The 19,000-nt window shown below is 49.4% G+C and overlaps 1 protein-coding gene across 2 annotated transcripts in view; it reads right to left on the bottom strand.

Annotated features, from left to right (window-relative positions):
• SAMD4B (sterile alpha motif domain containing 4B) overlaps positions 1-19,000 on the bottom strand; it is a 37,637-nt gene that overhangs the window by 7,817 nt on the left and 10,820 nt on the right. Inside the window, exons 2-7 of one of the 2 annotated variants that reach the window (XM_045785603.2) lie at positions 17,949-18,004; positions 16,291-16,693; positions 5,930-6,400; positions 1,235-1,474; positions 260-369; positions 14-100 (exon numbers count right to left, since the gene is read on the bottom strand). In XM_045785603.2, coding sequence (XP_045641559.1) covers positions 14-100; positions 260-369; positions 1,235-1,474; positions 5,930-6,400; positions 16,291-16,486 — 1,104 coding nt within the window. In that variant the 5' untranslated portion in view covers positions 16,487-16,693; positions 17,949-18,004. The remainder of the gene's footprint in view (positions 1-13; positions 101-259; positions 370-1,234; positions 1,475-5,929; positions 6,401-16,290; positions 16,694-17,948; positions 18,005-19,000) is intronic. The other variant, XM_045785607.2, reaches the window with a different exon arrangement.

Here is a 19,000-nt window from a genome sequence, read left to right as displayed (position 1 = left end):
ACCAGGTCCTTACCTTCTCCAGGGACTTGAGGACGCTCTGCCTCTCGCGCAGCTTCTGGATGCTCAGGGCTATCTTGTGGCGGGCACCTTTGGTGACATTCTGTGGTAGGGGCAGAAGGGGATAGGAAGCTGGCATGTGAGGCTGAGGTACTTGGGGTGCCCCAACAAGGCCTGAAGAGACACGAGAGGCTTGGGCCGCAAGGGTAATGTCAAAATGGTGCTGCCCCCAACACCTCCCTGATGGTCCCCTTGGCTTCACCTGAGACTCCAGATGCTGCTCAGTCAGTGTCATCATCTCCTCGTAGCTCATCTGTGAGAAGAGGGCCGCATACTTGTGCAAGCGGAGGCTTTTGAGCCATGAGGGCACATCTGTGGAAAAGGAGAGCACAAAGTCAAGACTCTGGCCCTTGTGACCAGGGCAGAGGAAGGGTTGTGGGGAGGGAGCAGTTTTCTGCAGTTTTTAATGTTCCATCCTTGGTCGACCCTGAGGCCCCAAGCATCAGACCACCTTCTCCTGAGCCCCATGGAACTCCACCTTAAAGGGGGGAAGAGGGAATATGTGTACACAACATAGCCAGAGGTAACATTAAAACTGCAGAAAACTGAGAAGAGTAGGGGAAAGGCAAAGGTCCATAAGCCACATTTTTTTTTAAAAGATTTTATTTATTTCTTTGACAGAAGAGCACAAGCAGGGGGAGCAGCAGGCAGAGGGAGAAGCTGGCTCCCTGCTCAGCCTGATGTGGGGCTCGACCCCATGACCCTGGGATAATGACCTGAGGCAAAGGCAGCCGCTTAACTGAGCCACCCAGGTGTCCCCATAAGCCACTTCTCCTGCCCAGTTACACCCTTCTAAGTGGCCTTCCCTGGTATCAGGACATCTGACCCTTCCGAGCTGTTTGATTGGATATGTACTAGGATGACCTCACTGGTGTCCCTAAAAGTCTTCCTGGAACTTCTGTTCCATCAGCTACCGCTGTGTCCTGGCTTCCTTGTCAGGCTGGGGTGTCTGAGGGCAGGGGTTTCTCCCCTATCAGACCGGGGCCTAGAGGGATGTCTCTGCTCAGTCGTGAGCCCTAAGGACAGGGATTCACTCCTCCCCTCAGACCTGTCCCTGCCTAGGGTAGGGTACAGGGTGATGAGACAGGAAGGTGGAAGCTACCACGGCTCCCTCCTGTCTTCTAAGCTATGCAGAAGCCTCTCTTCAGAGGGTCCTAGTGCTACCCTCCCGTCATACCTTTCATGCCACTGCCGTCCTCCTGGAAAGTGTTCCGGCTGGAGCCCTGCTCCTCCGTCTGCTCACTGCCAGAGGAGGCCACGCTGCTCTGGGGCGAGAGGGGTGCGTGGTCGGGCGTGGTGAAAGCAGCCCGGGCCCCAAGCTCCTCTGGACTCGGCCACTCACCAGGGGCCTGGGGGCTCGTGGGGATGAGCGACATGGAGCGTTTCAGCGGGCTGGGGTGAATTTGGCAGGGGAGACCTGGCCAGAGGGGGAGAGGCAAGAGGTCAGGTTTGGAGATCTGACCACAGGAGATCATGCCCCCTGGTTGGTGCCATGGATGGCGGCTCAGCCCCAGAATCCAACAACAGGAGGGGACCCTGATGTTTGAAGGGAAGTACCTACATGATATTGCTCGTTCCCTCATTCCCCACACCCAACCCATTAGCAAGCTCTCAGCCACAACTCTGAATCTCCCCACTTTCTCTTCCAGCACTCTGGTCTGTAACTGGCATCCCTTGTTGGAATTACTGCTACAGCCTCTTTACTGTTTTCTTGCCTTCATTCTTGCCTCCTACAGTCCATTCACCTCACAGAAGCCACGCTGATCCTTCTAAAAATGCAAATCTGACCAAGTTTGTCCCTGCTTTAAATCCCACCTATGACTTCCCTTTACACCGAGTATAAAATTCAAACTTTTCCACACGCCTACAAGGCCCTGTGGGACCTGGGCCCTGCTCATCTCTGACCTCTCGCCTCCCCCAACTCACCTTTCAGTTCAAGCCTTTTTAGCTTTTCTTCCCCACCCACCCTCATTTGTTCCTGAACACTCACGCTGTCCAACCTCAGGACTTCTGCACTTGCTCTTTCTTCTCGTCTTCCTGATCTTTGTAGCTGGCTCCCTCAAGTCTCATCTCCAGCAATCATCATCTCTTCCAAGGCCTTCCCTGAGTAGCTGCCTTCCACCCATCTTGGTTACTCTATCATATGACTCTTACTTAACTTCCTTACAGCACCTACCACAACCTGGAGTGATTTTACCTAGTCATTTGTTTACAGGCTTATTAACTGCACACCCCTGCTACCATACAAGATCTGTGACAGCAGGGACTTGTCCTGTTTTAAAGATCACTGTATCCTCAGTAATTATAGTGGGACCTGGCCCGGAGGAGATGCTTCATTAGTATTTGTAAAGTAAATGAATGAATGAAATATATAAACTGCTTCCTCAACATCCCTGTCATCGGACCTCACCACCTCCCAAAGATTTTTCCCGCACAGAGCTAAAATCAGCTACCCATGAGGCCCAGTGACTTAGGGTGGATCCAGGTCGTCTTCTACAAGATGTTTCATACTCTCTATCCATCCCATTCCTGAGGTAGGAAAAGGGCTCCAACCTGATTTTAACCATCCTCAGGACAGGGCAGGTTCCCATGAGCTTCCAGACATGGAAACTTACTCCCTCTGCCTAGCTCATGGCTCTTCCACCCTTCCCTGCCAGCTATCTCAGCCTTCACTCCTCAATCTCAGCCTTCGCTCCTTAGCTCTTCTGTGACTCCTTCCTCTGCACTCCCTGGGGCCCTGTGTTACTGCCTCAAGCCTAGCATTTACTGCCTCCATCACCAGCCCGCCTCTTGCACTGGACTCTGGGCTCATGTATATGAGGGCCACATATCTTGAAGGACAGTGTGAAGCTTTTCAATTTCAAGCAGTTGCAGGAATAGCAACTCCGCTCAATCATTTCTGCATCGCCAGGATCAGGTGCAGGGCATGATACACAAGAGCCTTCGGTTTCATAAAAGCCAAAAGGAGGGCACCCACGGTCTGTCTGAAGGGTGCTAAGGGTGCCTCTGAGCTTGACACAGGGAATTCAAAAGTACCCAAAGCCAAATAAAAAGACAAGGACACAAGGCCAAAAAGCCTCACTCTGAGTAAGTGAGAACATCAAGGCTGAGGGAACAGAAGCACTTTGCCCCAGTTGCCAGAGGGAGTTGAGAGGCAGCAACGGAAGAACCCTCGCCTTGTTTCTGATGGAAAGGCTGGGATTCCTGCCAGTGCTCCACTGAAACTCAACTCAGGAAGGACAACCAGCCTGGTACAGGCCCCAAACCACCTTCCTTCATCTGTGACAGTATCTATGCTCCTAGTCAGGAAGTCACCTGAAGGACAGGGCAGTACACTGATCTACTGCCTCAGGCCAGCCTCCACCTCTCCTGGGACCTCTGGGGTCCTTGTCCCACGGCTTCTTCCAAGTGTCTGGATTCCCAGAAAATGACACCTTTTGGGCCCTATGGGACTCGGTATAGGCCTTTTTTTTTTTTTTTCTTTTGCCTGTCTTGGTGCCTATGGCCTCCTCCTCTTCCCTTCTCAGCCAAGGAGGAGGCAGGCAAGGCTGAGAGGGCAGGAAATTATCCTGATTGGAATGATCGTGCAGTTCCTGAGGAGCCCTGCTTGGCCAGGCACTGGGGTGGAGGCTGGCCACAGTATGAGAGCTATAAAAACAGGAATGCCGGCTGGAGATCCAGGGCCTCACACTCTCCAAGAAACCCTGGTCTGTCCTTGGCAGCACCCCTAACCCACCCTGCCTGCCCTTACAGGCCAATCCTTGCTCCCCACTCAAAAATATTTTAATGGTTTCCTGTTTCCTGCAACTGCCTGAAATTGAAAAGCTTCACCCTAACATTCAAGGCCCCCCAGAATGTGGCCCTAATATACTGAGATCTGAGAGTCAAGACAGACCTGCACTAAAATTCTGGCACTGCCACCTATTAACTTTATGATCCTGGGCAAGTCACTTTGCCCCCTCTGCCTCCATTTCCAAGTAATGTCCTTGGCACAGAGGCAGGCACACAGTAAACATGAATGTCTGCTACTGCTATTACTCATTTAAATCCTTGCATCTCTCCATCCCAGCCAGACCTGTCTGCATACTCCAATTTGCCACTCCCGTGCCTTCATTTCATGCTGTATCCTCTACCTGGAATGCCCAATTCCTTTCTCTCTTCTGGTTCAACCCCTCTATCTGACGTTGTTCCAGCTTAGTTAGTCCTTTAATAGCTGCTGTCCCCATTGCGGGGAGGAAGAAATGGATGGGCACCCTGCATGCGTAACCCCTCCCCTTGATGAGGTCTGAGCATCTATGGGAGGGTCACTTTTACGTAGAGGCAATGTAGCACAGTAGTTAAAAGTATGAGCTGTGGAGCCAGACTGCCTGGATTTAAATTCTGGCTACACCACCTGGGGCAGGTGACTTTTCTGTGACTCAGCCAAAGAATTCATATATGTGTTCTCAGAACACCTTTTGAAAAAGACTGAATGCTCAATAATCTTAGCTAGAATTATCTTTATTAATGTATTTTCCCAATTTGGACCCAGAAATTGTGATGCTCTGAGACTATAAAACAAGGTCTAACACACTTTGGGGGTTGCTAGAGGTGCCAGAAATGCTCTCCTATCCCTCTATTTTCCCTGATTCTTACCAGCACCTGGAAGGGAGGCAGGTGGCCAGGACATCCATATGAAACTGGGAGAAGAGCAAGCTCAGGGCATCAAGGATGTGTACCAGGTGCCACCAGGGGACCCAGGTTCGCCCCATCTGCTGGCATGGATAACATTTCACTGCCACTCTCTCTTGGCTTGCTTCAACCACTACCAGCCAGCCAAAGAGGACCAGCCATGCTGAGGTTAAATCTTGGAAACCTCTCACACCCGGAGTCAGGTAATAGTAACTCACCAAGTCTTGGAAATGCCATTTCCCCTTACCCTGTTCATTTCAACTAACATTTCAAAAACTCACTAGAATACCAGCTCCTCCTGCTCACCCCAGCCTCTTGGGGAGTTTACCAACACAGCCCTTTCCAGACCACTTAGCTGGACAATAGCATAGTCACCAGAGGCAGATTCTGGTGTCAGACTGCCTAGGTCTGAACTTTGGACTGTTCTACTACTTGTTCTGTGTAAAACCTTGAATACATGACTTCACTTCTTTGAGTCTCATTGTCATCTCTAGAATGGGGCTCTAGAATGGGGCTCAGGATAAAGGATTAAATGAGATCATGTCAGAAAAGCGCTTAAAGCACAGTCAACACTCAACAACATTACCTACTATTACTAGTATCTTACAGTGTGAATTACATCTTACATAAACAAGCTTACAAACACAGATTTCTCAGAAACAATGCTGTTAGCTGAAGCCATACACACAAATCTACAATATCTAAGCTGGAAGGGACCTTAGATTACGGCCAGTAACTCAATGCTTTCAGAGGCCTGGCAGGTATCAGACATGCCCAAAGGAAGGTGGTGGGGGCACAGGCCAACTGTGGCACATGTGCAGGGGCGGAACACACAATATTCAGCCCCATCTTATTGTTGCTAGAGGATCACAGGACTTGAGTTGTCAGATTTTTTTTAAACTTTTGAAGAGAAACTGAAATCTGGATTTTTAGGGGAAAATTCCCAATTTTTTATGTTCCCGAATTTATTTTAAAACATAGCAAGACAAAACCAAAGATTCACTGAGTTTGGGCTCAACAAACCATGTCCGTAGTTCAGCTAACAGCTCTCAGAATGCAGTTCACAACCTCTGCACTGCCTCCTAAAGCTGAGGTCCAGAGAGATAATGTGATTTGCCCAAGGCCAAAGAGCGAATGAAGAGAGAGCCCAGTTTGGCCTTTTTCAAGTAGGCATGGCCTCCTGGGACCCCCACTCCCTCACCTGCATTTGCGTTGCTCCCAATACTGTTGATGGCTGGCGGCACTGAGCTGGATGGGTGGAAGGGCACGTGTCCATTTTCCCGGGGTGGCTTGTCCTGCCAGCCTGGCCCTGCCTCCCCAGGGCCCAGCTCTGCAGGGCCCCCCCACTCATCTGAGCCTTGGCGTGAGTGGTAGGTGGGCTCAGGACGGGTGCGGAAGCCGCTAGCCAGCCGCTCTTCCAGGTGGCTCAGCCAGAGGGCCAGCGCATTGCGGTCCTCCAGTGTGGTGGCTGGGTGGATGAGGGCGTAAGAGAGCAGCTGGCGGCTCTCCTCGATGAAGGCATTGCTCTCGATCGAGTAGGCCAGCACTTTCTGCAGCAGCCTCATGTACTCCGACTTGGCCTCCGTGTTGCCTGGCTGAAGAAGGGGCAGGTGAGACAGCAGGAGAGATACCACCTTCTCTTTGGACTCCTGCTGCCACTGGCTGACGATGGCTGCAAAGGGGAGAAAAGGGAATGTCAGGGGAGCCAGGGTGCAGGACTCCCTATAAACCCAGGAGTGCTACCTACAGTCTGCTCCCTCAGCTCCAATCTCCTCTCCTTTTCCCCTGCATGATGTCTGAGCTTGTCCTTCATTATCAGTGAGACCCAATGCACTCACCCTATTGCCAGAGTAATTTTTCCTGGTTCCATCACTCCTACTCTCCAACACCTGCTGTGGCTCCCCATCAGCCAAACTTGCTACTCTGGAATCTGAGCTCCTCCTGCTGTCCCCAGGCCTGCCCTTCTTGCTGTATCCCTGTTTCTTATCTTCACGGCCTCTACCCACACCCCCTTTCGCCTTTCAAAAGAGCCTCCTTCCTGACAGGGAATGACAGTGGAATATGATGTTTAACAGTTTGGGCTCTGGAATCAGACATTCTGGACTTTCCAACTTACTAGCTAGACCCTGGGCAAGTCACCTTGAACCTCACTGAGCAGTGATTTCCTCACCTGAAAAGTTTTGGAGATAATTACAATACCCAATTAACAGTGTTGTTCTAAGATCCACTGAACTAATAAAGAATAGAAAGTGGCCACGCATATAGAAAGAATATATTTACTAACGCTTGCTGTTTATTATTTTAAAGATTTGTTTATTTGAAAGAGCGAACAAGAGAGAGAAGGAGCAGGGGGAGAGAGGGAGAAGCAGAGTCCCCGCTGAGCAGGGAGCCTGACAAGGGGCTCAATCCCAGGACTCTGGGATCATGACCTGAGTGGGAGGCTGACTGAGCCACCCAGGGGCCCCTGCTTGCTGTTTTTTTTAACTGGTCTCTTTGCCTCCAGATTTCCCCCTCCAATAGGCCCCATTCACCAAGATGGATTTCTCTTCCTAAAAGCACACCAAGATGTCATGTTCCTGACAAAGAGCTCACAATGGCAACCAACAGACTCAAGTTCCACAACTCCTAGCCAACAGCACCTTCATTTTTAGAGCACTTCCCACCCCTAGTCCTCCAGATAAAGATGCGGGATATCCCCACCTTCTATGGGGCTCTTGCCATACCACATTCATTCAAGTTTCCACACTCAAACTGAGATCTACGGCTGAAGCCTGCAACAATCTTCCTTCCTCTTTTTTTATTTATTTGGCAGAGAGAGAGTGAGTGAGCACAAGCAGGGGGAGTGGCAGGCAGAGGGAGAGGGAGAAGCAGGCTGTGGGACTCAATTCCAGGACCCTGGGATCATGACTTTAGCCGAAGACAGACACTTAACCAACTGAGCCACCTAAGCACCCAAATTCTGGACTGCCTAAACCTGCCCTCTTCTGGGAAGCGCCCCTGCCTGCTCCATGCCATAGTGATTTGGTGACGTCTTCTTCCCATCCCACAGTGTGACAGCCTAAGTCTGTCTGTGGAGATGAGCCAGGTTTCCCCTCTTGACCCAGAAGGGCACTCCCCAGGAATAAGGCCACAGCCTGGCCACATAAAGGAGGCCTTGGGAAGGAACTGTTACAGGTCTAACTGTCCTCCTTGAAAACCTTGTTACCACTTCTGTAGGTAGCTCAATGGGTAGAGAATGGGAGGAAATGCTGACAGGGCAAAGGAAAGGGACAAAGAATACAAATACTTGAGAAAAGATATAATCATCAAGGACTAGAGGCAACTATGTCCTCTCTCTTGGGCAACTGAGCTCAGACCTGTAGCCAGGGTGACAATTTGCAAATACCTAACATGGGTGTTCTGAGAGATGAGCTACTGGGCTATTGGTAAGGTCCTAGGAAGGGGTAAAGGAGCTGGCTCTAACCTGACAGAACTAAGACCCTTGAGGGGTGAGTGATGAAAAAGAACAGGCAGAGATGTGGCTTATGTCCCTCCTCTCCCACTTACTGACCATGTTACTCTGGGCAAATGTGGTAACTTCACTGAGCTTTACTTTCTCTGTCAAGTGGGGGTCCGAATCATTCCTACCTGGTACAGCTACTATGAATTAAATGAGACCACAGCACAAAGCAGAGCACAAAGTTAAGTCCTCAGCAAATCTTAGCCACCCTATCTAACATCACGGTTATTATATCTTACTGTGACTCCTTCTTTTCAAATACCTCCAGAGATTCTAAAGCCACATGCCCACTCCTGGTCCTGGAAATGGAGAGGCTGGGAATGGGCATATATTACATAAGGAGAGCCTCAGAATTCTAAGCATCTGGATTTCAAGTGAGCCCCGATCTAGATCCCTCTGTATCTGACAGTGTCTCAACCCAACTTCCTAAAGGCTTAGGATTCCAAGGACCATTGGTCTCCTCTGCACAGGGAGCCTTGCATAAGAACTTGAGAAACACCCCCTCACGCCTCTCTTTCTCTTAATGACCTGTGTGGAAATCTATGGTCTAGGAATTCACATAAATTTCCAATTCTGCTTAAATCTGTAGCTCTAAGAAAATGAATCACACACAACTCCCAACTCCTGGCCATATAACTACACATTCTCTTGGCCTGGGACTCTCTGCTCTAAGCTTCCTAGAGAACCCCTGTTTGAGTACCCAGGGGTTCATCCATTTATGCAGTCATCAATTTCTGTTATGCCCATAGTACTGGCCAAAACAGAACATTAATACTACACAATAATAGTAATCACGGGTAGCATTTATTGAGCATTTACTATACGCCAGACACTATGCTAAGAACCTCACCTCAACCCTCTTTTAACATCCTCATCTATAAGATTTCAGGAGGTGGAATCACTTCCCCAAAGTGACAGAGCCAAGATCTGAACCCAGGTCTGTCAGCCTCCAGAACTGGGAGGAACTTTTACCTGTAACACCGTTCTAGTTCTCCAATGCCAAGTCTCTTGTTCTCCACCCGCTCGCCATCCCTAGCTTTCCAGATCTCATGCAGAACCTGCCACTCAGGCTAGGAAACCTCATCTCCTCCAGTCTTCTCTTGAACCAGCTCCCCATGACTCCAAGGCTGATTCTTAGGTCATCTTCATACCTAAGGATGTTTCCAAGGTGGGACAGGCCTTTCTGATTTCAGGAAGCCTTCACCTTTCCCACCCTCCTACCTCCATCTGGCACTTGATCACATCGGAACGAATACCCTGGTACTCCATTTTCCTGACTTAATCCCTGAATTTTTTGCTCTTGATGAGAAGGAAGAAGAAATACAGTGATGAAGATTAAGGACAGAAAGTCAAAGACTTGCATCCTGGCTGTGTTATACAATTGCCTGGGCAATGTGCTTCCTCCTCTGGAAAAGGGGGATTACAGGGCTACTGAGAGGATTTAGGGCGACAATGCATGTAAAGCACCTGACAGAGTCTGCCCACAGTAAGCACTTAGTATGTGACTCAGTGATTGGTGTTTTTCCTCCCTTCTCCAGCAGTCAGCCTAACCCTTCCAGCCTTATCCTGATGTTCTCAATTGCTGTTGTTTAGGCCTTACAGGGTAGCCAGAGGCATCTGGGACAGAGAGAAGCCTTGTCTAGTCCCTCCCCCACCCCAGAATACTGCCAGGACCCCAGGGCTACGGGACACAGCCTCTCTTCTGGTACTGCCAGGGGACATGACAAAACAGCCCCAAGGGTTGGGCTCAATGAAGGACCTTGTTCTACTACGGAGAAAGGAGAGAGTGGCTTTGGACGACTGGAGGCTGACCCTGGGGAAATGTGTGTTCATGTGTCTGTGCAGCAGTGCGGTGGGGAGGGCGGGCCTCCCATGACTGGGAAGCATCAGTGAGCACTGGAACTGGTCCAAGGAATTTGCGCAGTCTCAGGCCCCTTGGGGTGAGCCCAGCTGGGGCTGCAGATGACGGGTGGGGATGAAACTTCGTTTCCTGCTCAGATCAGAAAAGTCTGGCCCAGAGTTGAGGCATAGCAGGGGCCTAATGAATACCTGCACAATTGAACCCAGATGGTCTCCTGGAAGGCAGTGGTGTCTATGTGTGTATCATGTGCCCTCTCGAGGATACCCTGACCTCAGGTGACCCTGTCTCATGTCCTAGCAGAGTATACTGGGTAAGAACACAGGTTCAACAGGCAGACTTGCCTGGATTAAAAATCTACCTCTGCTTCTAAGACCTAGGTCAACATAATTGTGGGCCAGTCCTTTAACTTCTCTGAGCCTGGTCTCCTCTTCTGTACAGCAGGGGTAGTAAAAACCCTACATCACAGATTCAATGAGAAAATTGTGCGAAACACCTGACATGTGTTAAGTACTCCATGCATTTTAACTATTATTGTCATTGCTCCTGGTTGAAGATTTAGAGCCCACGCTGTTTTGGGGCTGTGGGGAGCAATTAACATAGGAGGGCACATTTGGGATGCTCCCTTAAGATTCCCGACAAGGGTGGGGAATTTCATGCAGTTATTTACCAAAAACAGACATGTTGCTGGTTCCTTTGAGCTAGAGACACAATAAGCAATGATGAAATTCTGGAGGTGGGAGGATGGGGGAGGGGGCTGGGGAATGCCATGATGCCAATGGCTGCTTCTCACCAAGCTGCAAACCTGGATTCTGCAGGCATGGAGAGGACCAGAGAAGACTGTGCATGAGTACCCTCCTTGGCCAGGTGACCAGAGCTAAGTAGGTCATGACCCTGGGTCCTGGCAAATCATAGGAGCCAAATATATCTTGGAGACTACCATAAGAGCAAATCCATTTTTATGTGCTGGGCTGTTGCAACAATCGTGGCAGCCTCAGGCACTCGTCACAGGGGCTGGGGTTTGGCTGCAAGCACGCCCTTCTCTACCTCACCCCAGCTCGCACAAACATGGGGGAGGGCCAGGGGGCTCACATTTTTGTTTGATGAACTGTGTCAGTAGAGCCTGAAAGGGGAGGGTGGAGGCATGAGAGCTGAGCTCTGGTGACTCATTCAGCCTCGGCCCCCTCCTGACCTCAGTTTCCCCACCCAGATTCAGTGAGCCAGAGAGGGAGGAGTTTAAATCTGCTGGATACAGGGACTCTGACTCAGAAGACAGGAGGAGGAAAGAAATGCAGGAAATGTGGCCCAGGAAGCTGAAGGACCAGGGAGGGAAGGGGATTTCAGCTTCCCTGGATCTACCCTTTTGGTCCAAGTCAGCATCAGGGGGAAAGAGAGGGCCAGGATTACTGTTATGGCTCCAAACAGGCAGGGAAAACAGCACTGGGAAAAGGAACAGGGATGACAGCAAGAGGAAAGCTGGGACCTGTCCTTCCCTGTTCCAGAGACCCTTAGGGTACTACTGCTTTTCTCTTCCTGGGTATTGTTTCAGATTCTGCTTCCATGAAACGAACACTGGCTGCCTGGGCTGGGGGACTTCCCTAAACCCTCCCAGCTGCTTGAGAGGAAGGAAAAACCCAGACCAGATCCCCCTTCCACAGCCCTAACTCCCCACTCCCAGTAGGCTGCATACCCTCACCACCTTCCTGGGCCCACCCAGAATCATCGCCAGTATCAAGACAAGTGGTTCTCCACTGGATGCATACAAGAGCCAACTAGAGAGCTTAAAAAATATCAGACTTGCTGGGCATAGGACCCAGCCTCAAATTATTATTATTATTATTACTTTTTTAAGATTTTATTTATTTGACAGAGAGAGATAGAGCACAGCAGGAAGAATAGCAGGAAGAGGGAGAGGGAGAAGCAAGCTCCCCGATGAGCAGGGAGCCCGATGCGGGGCTCGATCCACCTGAGCCGAAGGCGGACACTTAACGACTGAGCCACCCAGGAGCCCCCTCGGATTATTTTTATAAAGTCCTTGAGTGATTCTGGTATGAGGCCAGGGTTGGGACGCACTTGCCTAGATTAAGCCCTCTGCATTCCCTGCCCTTTTTGAGGAGACGGGCAGGTGGGTAGCTCTGACCCAAACCCAAACGTAAACCCAGGTCTCCTTGGGAGAACTTAAAGGAGGAGCAGGGTTGGGTGGCTGAGACACAGAGTACAAACCCAAAAAATGGCAGAGGATCTACCCCACTGTTCAGCCACCCTGGTCTGAAGGGATCTAAAAAGCTGAAGAGTTTCAGACCCTGTAAGAGGCAGCTCTTCCCTGGGGACTGGTGCACCAACTAAATTCGTGATTTGATCTGTGGGGTAAGTGTGCATCTTGGTGGTGGTGGGTGGGGGCAGGGAACAGATTCGCTGAACAGTCTATCTCCTAAAATATTAAGAACTATTCTTTTAGAAAAACATGCTGGGCTCCCAAACAAAGGAAGTAATATGGTTGGCTGTGGCTCTACCTTCTTTGGTGCGTTATTTCAGAGCCCAAGAGGCACTTTATCTACAACAACCCTCTGTGTTCAGATACAGATCCTCAGGCTCAAGAGGGGTGGAGCTAGGCCAACACACGAGAGGTGTTAGTGGCAGAGATGGATCTAGAACTCCTGGATGTCCCGATTCCTATTCTCAAGTCCCATGACAAATGATTCATCCAGCAGGGCATCATCCCTCAAACTGCCTGGTCAGCAGAAGCTGGGTATGTGCTCCCTGGCCGATCCCCTCAGGATTCTGATTTGGTGGGCCTGGCTTGGGGGGAGGGGCTGGATTTTAACAGTCATTACCCCCCACCAGGTGAGGTGGATGATGATGCAAGTTTGGGAAACACAAGGGAATGGGAAGGCCATAATGAACACGGGAAGAGAAAAAGGCAGAGGGCGCATAGTTCCTCCCATAAGGCAGGCCTCTAGGCCCAGGAAGTAGTTCCTTCCTTCACAAATAAGGCAAGGGGGCTGTTCTAATTGAGGGTGGGACAAAGACAGGAGACACAGGCCTCCTTAGTCTTGGAGCCCCCATGTCTATTAAGAAAGAGGCACTCAAGGTTCTATAGAACTTATCTCTGTGATCACTTCTCTCCAGTCATGCTCTGCTCTAATCCTGGCAGGATTCCTACCAACTCTAATATACACCATAGCCCTCCTTCTCTTCTCTCATTCTAAGTTTTCCCTACCTCTCCATCCAAGTACCAGCTTGTTATATTCTCACCATCTGACATAGGACTATGGCTGAAGACCTTGATTTATATTTTCATTCACCAGTAAATTCATTCCTCATCAATTCTCAACCCTGGCTAGGCATTACCCCCCAAATCCCAATGCAAACCATCTGGGATGGGCCTTGGTTCTTGGTATAAAGTGTACCATGTCTTTCAAGGCAACCTGGTAAAAGGGAATATTTTATTTATTTATACATTTAAATTTTTTTTAAGATTTATTTATTTGAGAGCAAGCGAGCACATGTGAGTGAGCACACAAGCGGGGGGGGGGGGTGAAGCAGAGGGGACAAGCAGACTCCGCACTGAGCATGGAGCCTGAGGTGGAGCTAGATCCCATGACCCTGAGATCATGACCTGAGTTGAAATCAAGAGTCGGAAGAGTCAGAGGCTTAACCAACTGAGCCACCCGGGTGCCCCTAGGGACTATTTTAAATGCACATCACTTCGAATTAGCAGTTCCACAGAATTCTAGGAATTTATCCTTGAGATGCTTAAAGGTTACTCATTGCTACACTGTTTGTAAGAGCAAGACCAAATATACCATATGGTAGAGACTACCGGTCAAGAGCAAGAGCTCTGAAGTCAAATTCCAGTTCCACCTCTGACCAGTCAGTTGTATGACCCAGGGCAAGTCCCTAAACCTCTCCAGACCTTAGCCTCCTCATCTATAAAATGAAGGAACAGTAAGACCTACAGAGCTATTGAGAGGCTTAAATGAGTAATAAAGTATTGCTTGATACCCAGGTAGGGCTCCACAAATGTTACCTGTTCTACCTATTCTTGCTATTATGTAGCCATTAACAATGAAGGATATATATTTATCTCCTGAATATGAAATCTTCAAGTTATACCGTTAAATAAAATCAGTTAATATGCACAGTATTCTGCTCTATGTATTAAAATGATCAAACAATGAAGAAGCTGAAGGGAGAGAATGTGTGTACTCACACATGCACAGAATATCTCACAAAACATATACCAACTGGGAACGTGGAAGTATGGAAGGGAGGAGACCTCACTTTTTACCTTCATACGGTTTGATTTTACAAGTTTTGAAAACAAACACAAACATTAAACATGCTCTAAGAAAAATAGAATAAATACCACTGATGGTTCTGATAAACAGCCAAGATTGGCACCCAGTGCTCCTGCAACTGCCCGCTCAGGACGGGGTGGGAGGGATGTGTGCCAAAGCTGCGTAAGACAACGGCCTGCCCCAAAGGAGCCCGACTCTGGGTGCAGAGCCATATCATATCGTAACCAAGAGCTCCTGCCTCCGATGCTAAAGAGGAGACTTCCATGGTGGGTAGGGAGGGTGGGGTGTGAAGCTGCTGAGCTCTGAGCCGGCTGCAGCCTTGCTAGGTTCTTGCTCTTACTGTCCTCCAGTGAGGGATCTAAGCCAGTGTGACTCCTGGCCTGAGGAGCCACCTCACCCCATAACCGTGGTGCTTCTGTGACTTGTACATAAAAATTCAGAAAAATAAAGGTGACTGTGACAAAGGCGGATGGGCCTGGGGAGATGAGGGAAGCCAGGCAACTCTGTGGCTCCCCAGTCCCAAATCTTAGCAGCCCATGTGGATTTCCTCACCAATAAAATGGAGATAGTAACAGTACCTATTTCATGGGATTGTTGAGGACTAAATGAGTTACTGACAATAAAAACAATGTACATTTGAGTGTTTACTACATGCCAGGTATTGTTCTCAGAGCTCACAACAACCCCAGAAGGTAAGCATAGTTACTGTCTTGATTTTAAAGAAGAAGAAACCAAGGCACAGAAATATTAAGTTACTTCGTTATATAGCAAATGACAAACTGGGATTTAAACCCAGACAGTCTGGGGACGCCTGGGTGGCTCAGGCAGCTAAGCATCTGCCTTTGGCTCAGGTCATGATCCCAGGGTCCTGGGATCAAGTCCTGCATCAGGCTCCTTGCTCAGTGGGCAGCCTGCTTCTCCTTCTGCCTGTAGCTCCCCCTGCTTGTGCTCTCTCTCTCTGACAAATAAATAAAATCTTAAAAATAAAATAAAATAAAATAAACCCAGACAGTCTGACTCTAGAGCCACCAAAGAAGACTGCTTTTGAAGTTAGTATACAAGTAAAGCCAGTACTTGGTTTGTTGTAAGGGCTCAACGTGAACTATTATCATGGGGAAGAAGGTGGGAAGGGTTTGGATGCGCCGACTCAGAGCCCCTAGCACGACTTGCCCTCTTCTCTAACCGCCATCTCTCTCTCACCCGTCGCTGAGGTCAACAGCTCCCTAGCCCTGTGGAGGCCTAGAGGCCAGAATAGCTTCAGCAGTGTCCCGAGAGGGTTCTCTGTCCTGACTCTTGTCTACGACCAGGACTCTTGGGACAGAAAGTTCTAGAGAAGCCTGGCTCAGCCATCCCAATGCCAATCTCATGGGACACAGAGTACCTCTCTACTGAGTGCTTCGGGAACAGATAGGACTATATCTAAACTCAAAACTCTCTTAAAGCTGTTTATGCCTTAAGTCCAACTTACCTTTGGGAGTAAAGAATTGTTTCAGATGACTCGTAAATTTTAGAAGAATTCTAAAATTCCTTCTTAGCTCTGGTGTCCCGGAGCTTGAGAAATGAATTATTTGCTCAGCTTCCAACCCCCTTTCACAGGTAATGACTTTAGTCTCTTCCTCTGTCGCCTAGACAGGCCACCCTATGTAACTTTTCCTGTTATGGGTTGTTTCCAGTTCGCACTGCCCTTCCTAGTAATCCCTCATTCCACATCTGAGGACATCTGGCAACAAAGCCCCAGGAGATCTATGATGATAACTTGGGAGGTCAGGGACTCCCCACACACCAACAAGCTCAGAACCCACATTTCTCAGCATCATTGTGGGGGTGGGGCCCATCAGCCCTGACACCTGCTCTTGTTCCAGGTCTCCCTTTCACTGTGCTTGTCTCTAGGGGTGGAGACTCACCAGCACTGTTGGCCTCCGACTCCAGCAGGTGGATATCATTGCAGTCCGCCAGTGAGTGCTCCAGACAGAGCTGCAGGAAGCGGGCCTGGGTGCGAGTGACCCGCTTCAGAAGTGACAGCAGGGCCACCGTCTGCTCACACTCATTCCAGCCCTTGAACCAGCCAGCGAGGATGCCCACCTGGTCTCGGAACATCATGGTGCCGGGCCTAGGGCCAGGGTGGGGGGGACGGCGGTGGCAAGGGCCAGCGCCGTCACATGGTCTCGGCTCGGGGCTCCTGTTACTTCTCCCCTGAGGGCCAGGGCTTGAGGACGTTCCCTGGCGTGGTGGCAACGGGCAGTGGGGGGAGGAGGAAACCTGCTCACATCGGGGGAGGTCTTGGTCCAGCCACACCTCTCCAGGCTCCTAGAAAAGGAAGCAAGGGGGTCAGACAGAATGAAAGGGCTGGAACTGGCGTGGTTAGTGGGGGTTGAGAGGGTAAGGAGGCTTCATGCCTTCCTCTCTCAGGGTATCTGCTCTGCTGAGTCCCGGCGCAGAAAGATGAAGCCAATTACCAGATACTAAACCAATTTTCCCTCCAAACTCCAAATTCAGAGAAAAGGCTTGATTGATTTCAGAGAGACTAAGGAGATGATGTTGCCCAGCAGGCCTGGCTGTCATAGGACCAAAGGAAGCAGAGTAAGTTGGTAGGATTTTCCAGAAATGGGAAATAGAGAGGCTGCACACTATAGGGAAAGATCTGAATTAAGGGAGACCTGGTCCCAGGTGACACATGACTCCCAGCACATGCCTTGACCTTGCTGGTCTCTGGCCACCTCTTCTGAGAGTGGGAAAGAGTGACTGCTCACCTGCTAAGAGGACTCCATGGTGTTTATATTATTTTAATCTAAGACTCACAAAGCTAAGATGTGAGTGGATAATGGGGTGGTGATCCCAGTGGATATCTTGAGTATGCAGACAGCTAACTGATCAGTAACTGCCTCAGTGCCCACAGGTAGGGGCATGGACAAAGGCTTTTTCAAAGATTTCCAACAGGCTGAGGGATCTCACCTCCTTCAACCCAGCTCTGCCCCTCTGGAAAAGGTGCAGTTCCGATCGCTAAGATCCCACTCGTCTCCGCTCTGGTAAGTCTCCCCCAGACCTCTTCTTTATTCCCCTGAAGGCTACTCCTGACCCAAGCCCCCTGGGTTGGGAAGTCCCCTTGGGTCCCGAAAATGCCAGACTGTCATCCAACTCCTAAGAACACAAAGGATGCCAACCTGAGAAGGGTCATATCCAAAGTAAAAAAAAACTCCCAAGCAAGAAAGTGTCCAAATTCCTCTCTTAGACAGGAACTACACAGGAGCTGTGTTAACTGGGCAGACAACAGGCCTATTCTTCAGTTGACTGATTTCTGAACACTACTCTGAAGCCTTTTTCTAAGGGTCTCAAGCTCCAGGTCTTCACTCACATTTCCCTCTCTCGCAACCAGAGCCTTGGCTCTATCCCCAAACCACATTTGGCTCCATCTCCTTCTGGCTGCCAAAGGATTGAGAACTCCACACAAAGACCCACTGAACCTGTTGGGCTCAGGTCTTAGGGAGCTACTACCATCTCCCTGAACTTCCATGCTCCTGCTGAAGAGGGCTATAAGGTACATATGAGGATGGCTGTGACTCACCTGGCAGATCCTCTGTGGGACACCTGAAGAGAGCAAACTGGCCCAGATGTCAATCCCTTTGGATATAAGGAAAAGTGTAGGTGAAAATAAACCCTTGTTCCACGTTAAACAGACCTCCTAGATATCTTTTTTTTTTAAGTTTTTTTTTTTTTTTATTAATCTCTACATTCAATGTGGGGCTTGAACTCATGACCTTGAGATCGAGATATATACACTCTTCTTTTTTTTTTTTTTTAAAGATTTTATTTATTTATGTGACAGAGAGACAGCCAGTGAGAGAGGGAACACAGCAGGGGGAGTGGGAGAGGAAGAAGCAGGCTCCCAGCGGAGGAGCCCGATGTGGGGCTCGATCCCATAACGCCGGGATCACGCCCTGAGCCGAAGGCAGACGCTTAACGACTGCGCTACCCAGGCGCCCCTATACACTCTTCTGACTGAGCCAGCCAAGTGTCCCCGGAAATCTTTTTAAAAAGGAAATCAAATGTTGCCTCCTGGCTTAAATCCTCCAATGACTTCCCACTGCACTTAAATGAAACCTAAACTAAACCTGAACATATCTTGGCCTACAGGGCCCTGCAAGACTCCTGTGACCTCTCCAACCTCATCTTGTACCACGTTTTCTTATTCACTGGAATTATCTTCACCCAGACTTACTTATGGCTGGCCCCTTCTTGTCACTCAGGTCTCAGCTCAATGTCACTTCCTCAGAGAGAGCTTCCCTGACCATACTAAGGAGTCTGTCACACTAACCCTATTTCTTCTATATAATTTGACATCCTCAGGTATCATCTTATTTTTGTTGTTTCTCTTTCCACCACATAGTTACCCAGTGCCCAGAACAGTGACTGGCACATAGATGGTGCTCAATATGTATTTGTTGAAAGAATGAATAAGAAGGTAAGCATGGAAACCACACTTGAGATTTCTACAGCCTCGGGGCGAGAAGACGATAGAAGGAATGGTCCACAGAATGGCAAACAGATTTAGAAACCTCATTCTAAGAGAAAAATTTGAAGGCACTGAGGAAATTCCCCCAGGGGAAGAGAAGACTC

The sequence above is a fragment of the Ursus americanus genome, chromosome 21 (genome assembly GCF_024610735.1).
Source record: "Ursus americanus isolate L20-20 chromosome 21, mUrsAme1.1.p, whole genome shotgun sequence".
Lineage (NCBI taxonomy): Eukaryota > Metazoa > Chordata > Mammalia > Carnivora > Ursidae > Ursus > Ursus americanus.
Note: the sequence above shows the minus strand (reverse complement) of the source record. Positions and strands in the feature narration are given on the sequence as shown.